Source organism: Apium graveolens, chromosome 10 (assembly GCF_009905375.1).
Source record: "Apium graveolens cultivar Ventura chromosome 10, ASM990537v1, whole genome shotgun sequence".
NCBI lineage: Eukaryota > Viridiplantae > Streptophyta > Magnoliopsida > Apiales > Apiaceae > Apium > Apium graveolens.
This window is the reverse complement of record NC_133656.1, coordinates 145865783-145878128: the sequence shown is the minus strand read 5'-3', so window position 1 is coordinate 145878128 and position 12346 is coordinate 145865783. Positions and strand designations below refer to the sequence as shown.

Sequence of the window (12346 nt, the reverse complement as noted above, 5' to 3'; positions counted from 1 at the left end):
ATATAGGACCTAAATAAGAAAGTTCCAATTTTTTAGTAAACTTCAAATTTAAAAATAAAATTACGATTTAAGATATTTGAGAAAAATGTAAAAATTTGTTTAAATAAATTCTAAATAGTATTGACTTCTAAATATTTATTATATTTTCTATTAATTCGAAATGATTCGATGAACAAATTCTAAATTGGATTGATTTCTAAATATTTATTATCTTCCCTATTAATTCGAAATAATTCAAATAAACAAATTTTAAAATAGTATTGACGATTAAAGTCATTTGAGATAAAGGTAAAAAATTGTTTAAATAAATTCTAAATAGGATTGACTTCTAAATATTTATTATCTTTCCTATTAATTCGAAATGATTCGACGAACAAATTCTAAATTGGATTATTTTCTAAATATTTATTATATTCCCTATTAATTTGAAATAATTCGAATAAACAAATTCCAAATAGGATTCACGATTAAAGTTATTTGAGAAAAAGGTAAAAAAATATTTAAATAAATTCTAAATAGTATTGACTTCTAAATATTTCTTATCTTTCCTATTAATTCGAATGAACAAATTCTAAATATGATTGATTTCTAAATATTTATTATCTTCTTTATTTATTCGAATAAACAGGTTCTAAATTTTTTTATCTTCCCTATTAATTTGAATGTATAAAAGAAAATTTAATTTTATTAAATTAAAATTGAGGAGCTCTAGGAAAATAGATAAATAATATTCAGACAAATAAATTCTAAATAGGATTGACTTCTAAATATCTATTATCTATCTTATTAATTCGAAATAATTCGAATGAACAAATTCTAAATAGGATTGAATTCTAAATATTTATTATCTTCTCTATTAATTTGAAATAATTCGAATAAATAAATTCTAAATAGGATTGACTTCTAAATATTTATTATCTTCCCTATTAATTTGAATGTATAAAAGGAAATTTAATTTTATTGAATTAAAATTGAGGAGTTCTAGAAAAATAGATAAATAATTTTCAGATGATTGAGGAGCTCTAGAAAAATAGATAAATAATTTTCACATATGATTCTGGAGCTCCTGGGGTTTTCCTTTATATATATTAAGATTAAGATTGATATAGATGGTATAGATAAATATTTATCATATAATAAATTATATCACTCCAAAACTCAAATCAATGTAACAATACATATTACTTTTGTTCTTATCAATATATATAGGTCTTTCATCCATAGAAGGTCATCTTATATAGAGGTCCACAGTGGACTCTCTCCTTTAATCTCAGCCCTTAAATTAGAATAAATATTAATAGTGCAGATTTATTTTGGATTAAATATAAAAGCTTTAGGACAAAAAACTGACTGACAGTTGGACACTTTTCGTTACACGCAACTCTCTGCTGTTAGGTCCCAATATGTTTGTAGAAGGGGGGGGGGGGTTGAATACAAACTATACCGTATAATCGAATTTAGTGCGGAATAAAAATTGAAACAAAATTCAAGTTAAATAAAAATATTATTAAACGTGAAAGGTGTTACAACAACGGTATCGATTACAAGGGATTAATCTCAAATTAATTATCACAAATCTAGAATAAATTCGACATGAACTTTTTCTATTTTTGCAATAAAAACAATCAAATGCTAAACGCAATTTGAGATTAAGTTCTAGGGATTTTGATTCGCTAGATAGTTACACAAGAACAAGAGAATGATTTCTAGTAGTTAGGATTTAACTTTAATAACTAGAAATTGTTGATCTTGAATTTGCAGCAGTGAGATGAAATATTTGTGCTCTGCTTTTCTTTTTGTTCTTGAGTTGTTGACTTCTGTTGTGTGTCTTGAAATGTCTGTTGCTTTGATTCTTTTATATTTCAATCAACAGAATCCACTTGAACTGGCAAGACAATCGGCAAGACAATTGATTGAACTAGCAAGACAATCTGTTGAACTAGTAGAACTTTCGGTATGACAATCTATTTGAGCTGGTATGACTTTCGGTATAACAATCTGATTGTCATACCAGTTCAAATGATTGTCTTGCTGAATTAATATTGAATATTAATTCAAAATCAATTCTGAAAATTCCTAATATTAATTCAAAATTAATTAATCAATTAATTCAATTAATCAATAAATTAATCTTTGCAGATATAATTTATTTTCTTAATTAAACTATATGACTTAATTAATTAATAGAGAATTAATACTACTCTTTAACAACAACCATTCTTCTGAAAATCTTCTGAAAATCACTGTTAATTATGAATCAATTCCACCACTTCAATGTTGACACTCGATGTACTGTCTGGTTCATGAGTGACTAACTTCCGTGACGTTTCTTCATGTCTTGACTTAGATACTCGATTTTCTTCAGATTAAATCCCTGTAATTATCTGATACCCTGACAAGATCTCTGTCACTTGATTAAATCCACAATCTTGATTTATATCACTGAGGCTTGATCAGTTTCTTGAACTTCTTCCAGTGAAGTAAGTCCTCAAGTCTGTAGATGAACCTTGTTTCTGAATCCTTTGACAGATGTTACTTTGTGAGATCTCTTTGACGGTAGATCCACTATTTACTTGTTACATTCTTATTTGAGTTGAGTTAAATCCTCGAATAAACAAATAGGCTATGACATATCCCCTTCAATCTCCCCCAATTTATTTGTTAGACAATAACAAAAAATACCTAGAGGATAACTCAACTAACAAATAAGAAAAAGATGTGAACAGAAATGCAAAGTAAATAGCAGAAAAGTTCTGGATTATATTTAACATTTTCCAGATTCCAAATAGATGTTCCTCTAGACTGAACATATCTTCAAGTAGTTTCATCTTCATTTGTACAACCATATTTCCTGTTGAGAAGCGTATATCTCTCTTGCTTCTCCCCCTATGAGAATCAACTACTTAAAGGAGATCACCTTCGTTTACCACATCTCTCGTACAATAGGATCCGTAGATAAAAACCAATGGTACTCCCCTTTTGGAAAACAGCTTCTTCCCTTACTACGAAATCACCTTGTGTTAACCACCTCTCCCGTACAATAGGATCCGTAGTTACAAAGAACAATGATGTAGTGTAGTGTACATGTGCTTTATCTTTTTCCTCCTCCCTGCTATTTCTCCCCCTTAGTTGAGGAATCCTCCAAACTATTACATAAGCTTATATCTCCCCCTTAGAGAAGGAATGTATGCCGTTGTCTGAAGGAGTTCTCATATATCACTTGGTTGGAAAATAAATAACAAGTAGTTTATCTTTCTTCCTCACTGTGAGTGTGTGATTCTGTTTAGTGTACCTCACATGTGTTTCACTCTTCTCTCCACTCGTGTTTACACTCATTCTCACAAGTGTATCACTTTTCTCTCCGCTCGCGTTTACACTCATTCTCACAAGTGTATCACTCCTCTCATAGCTCCAAAATTCAGCTGTACCTGTAAGGAAAAATCACCTTAGCCATCCTTAAGGAGGTCACAGGTGGTGCAATGGGAGTTCGCAAATCCCCATCCTTGTTAAACTCGTCAGATGAATCTGAGTCATAATCTACAAGTTGCTAGTTTCCCTTTTAGGGTTCCAGATTTGAATTCTGGGAAGATAAACAATGATCCAACGAATTTAGCATAAAGATCAAAGTTCCCTTCTAATGTCTGTGAAGACATTCCCTTGTGACTCATCAGGTAATATCTGAATCATTGTCAACAAGTTGCTGATCTGCACCTATGTCAGATCCACTATCCGCAAATGCATCCAGGGGATTTAAGCCTGGGGAGGTAGACACTGACCACTGACATATGACTTTTGGATCAGTATCCTCTCCTAACATCTGTAAAGGCAATTGGTCCATTAAAGAACCTTGAACAATCAAATCTGACCTTAAAATGGTCGAAACTCTTGTTTCCGTCAACTCATCCTTTGTGTGTGTAACCTTTCCTTGTGCAATCAAGAATTGTTTATGTTTGAGGTGGTGACACTACAACGGATACCCTGGCCGACAGGCAAATTTCAATAGACGCACCCTATTGAGAGGATGAATCTAGTAACTATTTTTGTGCCTTTTCAGCCATTACGTATTTTTGAGAAGATGTATGGGGGCTAGCAGTTGTCTCGGTTTAAATACTACTCATCTTTGTAGGAGACAGAGCTGCCGGGTTGACTTCAGAACCTTCCTTATGTGGTGCACTAAGGCACTATCTCCCTCACGCTCATTCATACTTCATTTAGTGGTAAGAGAGTGTTGGTTGGTTCTGTTTCTGTGTTTGTCTTTACAATCTGGGATAGATGTTGTGGGTTTTCAACCTCATGACTGTCAATGAAAGAAAGCCATAGAAGACTGAACATGTATCACAGAACATATGGCACTATAGAGATAAAATGTACTTAAGATCTATAATGAATGAAAATTATACATTTAATCTTTTGAGAGAAATGATGTACAATAGTGATTTTAAAAGATTTTAAATGAAATAAGAAATCACTAATGTTGAAAGAAGTTTGAGTTCAATGATAACATTACCAGCTTGCAAACAGCCATATCCCTCAGTTAAACCTTAGCTGTTATCTCCAAAGGTAACCACTGGGTCAGCTTTCTCAACCACATTTGATAGCAGGGCTCTATCTCCGGTCATATGTCTTGACGATCCACTGTCAATAATCCACACTACCGGTTCCACCTGTTTACTGCCCTGCACTACAAATGGATTAGATCTTCTTCGGAACCCAAACTTGGTTGGGCCCGGCATACTTGTAGAATTGACCTTTGTCAGGAAAAACAACATTCTTAACTTTAATGTTCTCAACTTTCTCAATGACTGGACATTTGACCTTATAAACAGCCTTAACAAATTTCTGTTTAGGCTTAGGCACAAATGTCTCCTTTCTAGCCTTAGAAGGACTAGCAGTCTTAGACCTATCATGCTTCCTATTATTCACATGCTGACGAGGAGTAGTCTTATCACTAGAAACATGCTTACCATTAAAATAAGCATACATCGAATTGAAAGCACAAGACATACAATTGGCAACACCACATGCTTTATGAGAGGGATTAACAACAGGCAAAATATGCATGGTAGACATGGCAGTTTTGTTATCCAACTCATGTTTGTCTGAGTTAATCTTAGTTGCTTTCACAACTTTGACTGGGACTTTCGACACACTTGGCTTGGAAACAACCTTCTCATTAGCATGATCTTCAGCACGTATTTCTTCTTGAATAATAGAGGAGGTCCCATCAAATGGTTCAGCAATTGATTTTTTATAGAGAGGTTTATCAACACCCTTAAGCACATATGGTACTTCCCTACCTTTAGCACAGACATGAGGAGGGGAGTTTATGCCTAATTCTCCAATAGCAACATTGTAATCATAACCTATTCCAGATGTTTGATTAACAGCTTGCTTACTGTAGAACTCTTTAGCCTTCGAACAAGAATTAAAGTAGGCTTTAACCTTAGTCTCAAGACCGGTGATCTTGTCTTTGAGAATAGTTTCGAGTTGTCTATAACAGTTAACTCTATTCTCTAGAAAAGATACTTTTTCTTTTAACTTGTCTTGATTAATGTGCACAAGTCTTAATTCATCGACCTCTTTCTCAAGGTCTTTGATCTGTTGACTTAACAGTTCATTATCACGACGAGCACAATCTAAGGAACCTCCTAGATGATAAACCAATTCAACATCAATAAATTTTACCTCTTTTCTTGACGATGAAGCTTTTCCATCAATAGACATAAGAGCAAGATTCTCATCTTCTTCATCTTCACTATCAGTATCATCCCAGCTTCTTCCCTTTGCCAGGTAAGCCCTTTCAGAGTTACTCTTCTGATTTGAATCATAGGAGTTCTTCCTTACTTGCTTAGACTTCCTGCATTCTGTGGCAAAGTGTCCCAACTCATTGCAGTTATAGCATCTAATGGTGCTCCGATCAACCATCCATGTTTTGTATCCACCACTACTGGTGTTAGAGGATGAAGATCCACCTGTCTGGAATCTGTTGTAGTTGGACTTGTACTTGAACTTGGGATTTCTCTTGAATCTGACATTGGAGAATCTCTTGATAATTTGGGCCATTAACTCATCTTCCAATTGCTCCAGCTCTTTCAAGGAGTAAAAATCATCACTGGATTGATTTGTAGTAGGAGGATCATATTCTGCTACTAATACATTTTCCTCAGTCTTGGAATACTGTACCATTCTCTCAGACTATTGAGATTGTTGTTGTTGTTGTTAACCTTCAGCTACTAGAGCAGTAGATGTGATGACCACTCTATCTTTTCCGTAGACTTCCTTCTGCTGAATCTGCTCCAACTCATAGGTTTTTAACACACCATAGAGTCTATCCAAAGAAATCTCACTCAGATCTCTAGCTTCTCTTATGGCAGTGATTCTATGTTCAAGATGAGTTGGCAGTGTTAAAAGGAACTTTTTGTTGACCTCCCTGATTGAATAATATTTTCCATTTATGTTCAGGTTGTTGATCAATGAATTGTACCTCTCAAACACTTCAGTAATTCCTTCTCCTGGATTGGATATAAAATGTTCATACTCAGGGGTTAGGATCTCTAATCTCCCTAACTTCTTCTGTACCTTCATTAATCACCTCAATAATTTCCCAGATGTGTTTGGAATTTTTACAGTTCATCACATGTCTGTTCATCAAGGAATCAAGGGAATCAACTAAAATTAACTGAAGGCTGGCATCCAAGGAGGCTTCTTCTTTTTTAGCAGGAGAAAAATCCTCAGGCTCTTTTGCATAGGTTCTAGCCTTGGTAATTACAACATCATCTTCTATCACCTCTAGTTCAATAACCATCGGAATTTTTGGACCCTTCTTTAACAAGTTCAGATATTTGGGATTTGCAACTTGTAAAAACAAGAGCATCTTCTTCTTCCACATAATATAATTTTCTTTATCAAATAGTGGAATTTTAACGGTTCCAACTTTTTGTGAAGTCATTATGAATTTTTGAATAAATAAAAATTCAAGGAGTTGAAAAATTACAAAAGTCTAGGATCTTGATTTGTTCGTTAATCAGAAGGCTCTGATACCAATTGTTAGGTCTCAATATGTTTGTAGAAGGGGGGTTGAATACAAACTATACCGTATAATCGAATTTAGTGCGGAATAAAAATTGAAACAAAATTCAAGTTAAATAAAAATATTATTAACTTGAAAGGTGTTACAACAACGGTATCGATTACAAGGGATTAATCTCAAATTAATTATCATAAATCTAGAATAAATTCGACATGAACTTTTTTCTATTTTTGCAATAAAAAGAATCAAATGCTAAACGCAATTTGAGATTAAGTTCTAGGGATTTTGATCCGCTAGATAGTTACACAAGAACAAGAGAATGATTTCTAATAGTTAGGATTTTACTTTAATAACTAGAAATTGTTGATCTTGAATTTGCAGCAGTGAGATGAAATATTTGTGCTCTGCTTTTCTTTTTGTTCTTGAGTTGTTGACTTCTGTTGTGTGTCTTGAAATGTCTGCTGCTTTGATTCTTTTATATTTCAATCAATAGAATCCACTTGAACTGGCAAGACAATCGGCAAGACAATTGATTGAACTAGCAAGACAATCTGTTGAACTAGTAGAAATTTCGGTATGACAATCTATTTGACCTGGTATGACTTTCGGTATGACAATCTGATTGTCATACCAGTTCAAATGATTGTCTTGCTGAATTAATATTGAATATTAATTCAAAATCAATTCTGAAAATTCCTAATATTAATTCAGAATTAATTAATCAATTAATTCAATTAATCAATAAATTAATCTTTACAGATATAATTTATTTTCTTAATTAAACTATATGACTTAATTAATTAATAGAGAATTAATACTACTCTTTAACAACAACCATTCTTCTGAAAATCTTCTGAAAATCACTGTTAATTATGAATCAATTCCACCACTTCAATGTTGACACTCGATGTACTGTCTGGTTCATGAGTGACTAACTTCCGTGACGTTTCTTCATGAGTGACTAAATTAGTAGGATCATAACCTTGTCCTTTCAGTGTCGTGTACTATGTTCTTAGTTTTGACATATAGACTCACTAACTTTGGTGTGGCAAAAATTGGGAGCAGGCAACATGATAATGTTTCATATTCATCTTGTTAAAAAGTGACTGATAGGTACCACACAGGCAGTCTATTAGAGAAATTTTTGGAACACTTAATTGGCATAAATATATGCAATAAGTTATATACCCTTATACAGTCGGAACGATAATTAGGGAGAAATCTCTTCTTTTTCTAATAAATCAGTGAATTGAAATATATAAAATGAAAAATAAATTTTTTTATACGTGTAGGACTAGTTTTTTTGAATTTTATCCTTATTTTTTGACATTTATTGTTATGTTATATTTTCCTTTTGTCATGTAGGAAATATTACAAAAGTTGAAAATGATGATATGGTTGAAGACGTTTTTGATCCTGCTTGTCATGAAATGCTTGAAGAGTTGATAGAAGGGTTTGATGAATCTTTTAATAGGACTACCCAAGTTTGGAATCCTAAAATTATTGACATTAAAGTCAAACCTTATGTCGGTCAGCGTTTTAAAAATATTGATTCATGTTTTGATTTCTACACTGAATATGGAAGGCATGGCGGTTTTAATGTTCACAAATCATCACATAAAGTGAGGAATGGGATTAATATGATAAAGTATCTTATTTGTCAGAAGGAAGGCACTCATGAAACTGTTATGTCAAAGCATTCTGATTCCAAGACGGAAACATCCCATTCATCTAGTTCAGTTGGTATGAAAGTTCGGCGGAGAAACACAGTCACAATAAAATATGGTTGTGCTGCCAAAATTATTCTGAAGTACATTGGTCCTGATAGCCCTGATAAATATGTTATATCCGGCTTTATCAAAGGTCATAATCATCCGTTAGCTTCTGAATCGGGAAAATAGTTTCTTCGTGCTAATCGAACTATGACTGCTTTTCAACGCCACTTTCTCTTAGATGCTGTAAAATCAAATATGGGGGCTTTTAGGGCTCCTACCATGTACAAGTCTTTATTTGGCTTATATTCTGATGTTGGTCCTACTGCTATGGATTTTCAAAACTGGATGAGAGATATCAAGTTGTATATTGGAAAACATGATGCAGATATGCTACTTCAGAAATTCAAGAACAAGCATGAAACTTCAGATGGAGGGTTTTTTTACGAGTTTCAGACAGATTCAAATGGTCACTTAACTCGTCTATTTTGGGCTGATCTCCGTGGTCGAAAAAATTATGAAGTTTTTGGAGATGTTGTATCTTTTGATGCTACTTATCGTACCAATAAATAAGTTATCCAATTTAATTTTTAACTGTTAATATTTTATGTCATTACATTCATGTTTGTATTTTTGAAATACATAATATCTTTTTGTATGAAGTGTTTTGATATATGCTAATAATGTCTTATGATATATTGTGCAATTCTATAACTATGAACATATTTTTTTGTATCTTAATATTTAAACTGATTACGTTATAAATCTATTCATTATTTCTAATCTACTGTGCTTTATGAACTAATCTAACTAGGATGCGATTATGTTTAGAAGTTTATTTAATTAATTTTTTTTTAATTTTTTTAAAAATTGTTTTACTTTTGTACTTTAGCGCTTTTTTCATTCTTGTTCATTTGAGATAGAGTCCTTAAATTATTGTTGTTTTTTATTTGTAACTTAGGTATGGCATGGTTTTTGTGCCATTCATTGGCATCGACAATCATTGGAAGAGTTGTACTTTTTCCTCTACTTTGCTTTATAGTGAGAATGAGAGTAATTTTACGTGGTCCTGTGAGATGTTGCTTAAAGTTTTTCCTCTTCCACCAAAGTGCATAATCACTGATCAGTGCCCTGCCATGAAAGTAGCAATTTCTAAAATATTTTCTAGTTCTGTTCATCGATTCTGTATGTGGCATATAATGCAGAAGTTTCCGGCCAAGGTATATTCTGCTTCTATTAAAAGTTGCAGTTAACTAATCATTCATGTTTAGTTTGCATGCACGTGAACCTCTACAATTTAAACTTTATCATCTTGATAAAATTATATTAAGTGCTCCCTGCATTTGATGCATTATTTTTATTTCTTTTCTTTCTTGCATTTATCATCAGTATATTGTGCTTGTTATATTTTGTGTTAATATTTTTTTAGAAAAAAAAATGTGTATAATTTTATTTCTTTCTTGATAGTCATTAATTTTCAATTCTTGTTTTTGTGATTCTTAATTTCCTATCATTTGTTATTTGTACTCTGTATTCTGACTTTTGCTTTTTCCTTTTTTTATAGGTTGGACCTGTATTTTGTGCTGAATCTGGATTTGTGGACAAACTAAACAAATTTATATGGTCATCACCTTTGACAGTAGCCGAATTTGAGTAAGGATGGAATTCTGTGTTGAATGAATCGTGGATTCCTGCTTTTTTCCGGGACAAGCCAATGGGAGCACTACTTAGAACCACATCAAGATCAGAAAGTACCAATTTTCACTTTAATCACTTTATCCAGAAAGGAGACACACTTTCTGAATTCTATATGTGTTATGAGAGTGCAATCGACAAACAGATTCATGAAATTAAAAAACTTAATGATGAAGACACATGTGTTCCACAATGTGTGACAGAAAAACAAATTGAGAAGCATGCAGCTCATCAATACACTCGTACCATCTTCTATAAGGTTCAGAAATAGATTAAATCAAGTTGTTTTCATATTAGTTTAGAAAGACAACCAACCGTATCTGATGGTGTGAGTAAATATGTTATTTGAGATAAAAGTTTTGATGAAAAATACTTTGAAGTTGAATTAAATTTTGTGAAGAATGAAGTTAACTGTTCTTGTAAACTATTTACAAGAGTCGGTTATCTTTGTAGACATTATTTTTATATGTTAGGGCTTTGGGGTGTGGAAAGAATACCGCATCAATATTTGTCTACTCGGTGGATGAGAAATGCAGAGAAAAGGTTTTCAAAATTGAAGTTTGAAAATGAGATAGAGAATATCAATGGTGCTATTATTAGAGATACATCAAAGAAAATATGGACAGATTTTCAAGGCTGTTTTGGGAGTGTTTCAAATGATATTGGAGGATTGAATTTTATGTTGGAGGGAATGAGGTCTTTAAAAATCAGCATTGATGATAAATTTCAGAGTCGTGATGTTCCAAAAGATGATATTCTACAAGAATGCTTTGGTGTTAGACCTTCTGGTTCAAGCACTGTTCTTCCCCTAATCCAAACCAATAACAAAGGAAGCAGGAAAAGAATTGCTAGTGCTGCTGAGTTGAGTCGTGATGGAAAAAAGAGAAAGTTAAGGATTTGCAAGACTTGTAATACTAAAGAATACCATGATTCGCGAAAATGTCCAACTAAAAGTATCCACCATCAGAAAAATTCTTCTCTTCAGAATGCTCAAATTGTATTAAACCAAGGTATGCAATATTCTTGTATGGATTGTCAACAGTTTCTTCATTTCAATTAAAATTTTAGGAATTTGTTAAAGTAGGTAAAATTATTTTTTAATGAAATATTTAAACTAAGTATTCTTTTTTACTTAATGTAAATTTTAAATCTTGATTGAGATATTAGTCTTCTACATAATTTTTATAAGTATTAATAAATAAAATATTTGAAATTAATACGGTCCGAAACAATGGATTTGTTAATACAGTACTTTCTTAATTTTGATTTTTTCCCCTTGATATTTTGAACATAACATTTTATTTATTTCACTTTATCATTACTTCTTGATTAACTTCTTCGCTGTATTTTAAATTCCTTATCTTCTAATTAATGTTTCATTAATTATTTTTTGTTTTGTTCAGGAAATGTTATAGTAACAGCTGGACCAAGATTTGGAATGGATTGATTTCATTTGGAACATGTTTCATCATTTTTTCTGTGCATAAATCTTTCAAAACCATCAAACAAGCGATCAAATAATTCAAGAATATATACTTATAGAGTTTTGTTTTCTTTTTGTGGATTAATATGAAACAATGCTCATGTTCTGGATATTCAAACTTTAATTACCATATATTAATATTGTAACGACTGGGAAATTTACGTTTATATTATATCATAATTATAATAAGATATGTGTATTACTATGTCATTTATGTGTGATTATCTGTTAATCCCTAACTGTGATGTATTACGTGTATTCCGTGTCATTTTTGTATTTTTAAGGTATTTTCCCGATATTTTATTAGGCATTCATCATTTCCATTTCAAACGTTTTACGACCCAAACAATGACTTTAAAGCCAGTATTTCAAATAAAATAATGGGCCTTATTTTTCATCAAATGGCTTTTACAATCGCATTATTCT

The 12346-nt window shown here is 32.1% G+C and overlaps 1 protein-coding gene across 1 annotated transcript; it reads left to right on the top strand.

Moving 5' to 3' along the window:
- Positions 1–8952: 8952 nt before the first annotated feature.
- LOC141691105 (protein FAR1-RELATED SEQUENCE 5-like) lies at positions 8953–11884 on the top strand. The gene is made up of 5 exons (XM_074495848.1): positions 8953–9308; positions 9704–9990; positions 10401–10696; positions 10838–11447; positions 11841–11884. Exons 1-5 carry the CDS (start codon positions 8953–8955, stop codon positions 11882–11884), a joined length of 1593 nt encoding a protein of 530 aa, XP_074351949.1.
- Positions 11885–12346: the final 462 nt, after the last annotated feature.

Coding starts and splice junctions, on each gene's coding strand:
- LOC141691105 (XM_074495848.1), top strand. CDS start 8,953: ATGACTGCTTTTCAACGCCACTTTCTCTTAGATGCTGTAAAATCAAAT. Junction 9,309..9,703: donor GATGCTACTTATCGTACCAA/TAAATAAGTTAT, acceptor TTTGTAACTTAG/GTATGGCATGGTTTTTGTGC. Junction 10,697..10,837: donor CTCGTACCATCTTCTATAAG/GTTCAGAAATAG, acceptor AATTTTGTGAAG/AATGAAGTTAACTGTTCTTG.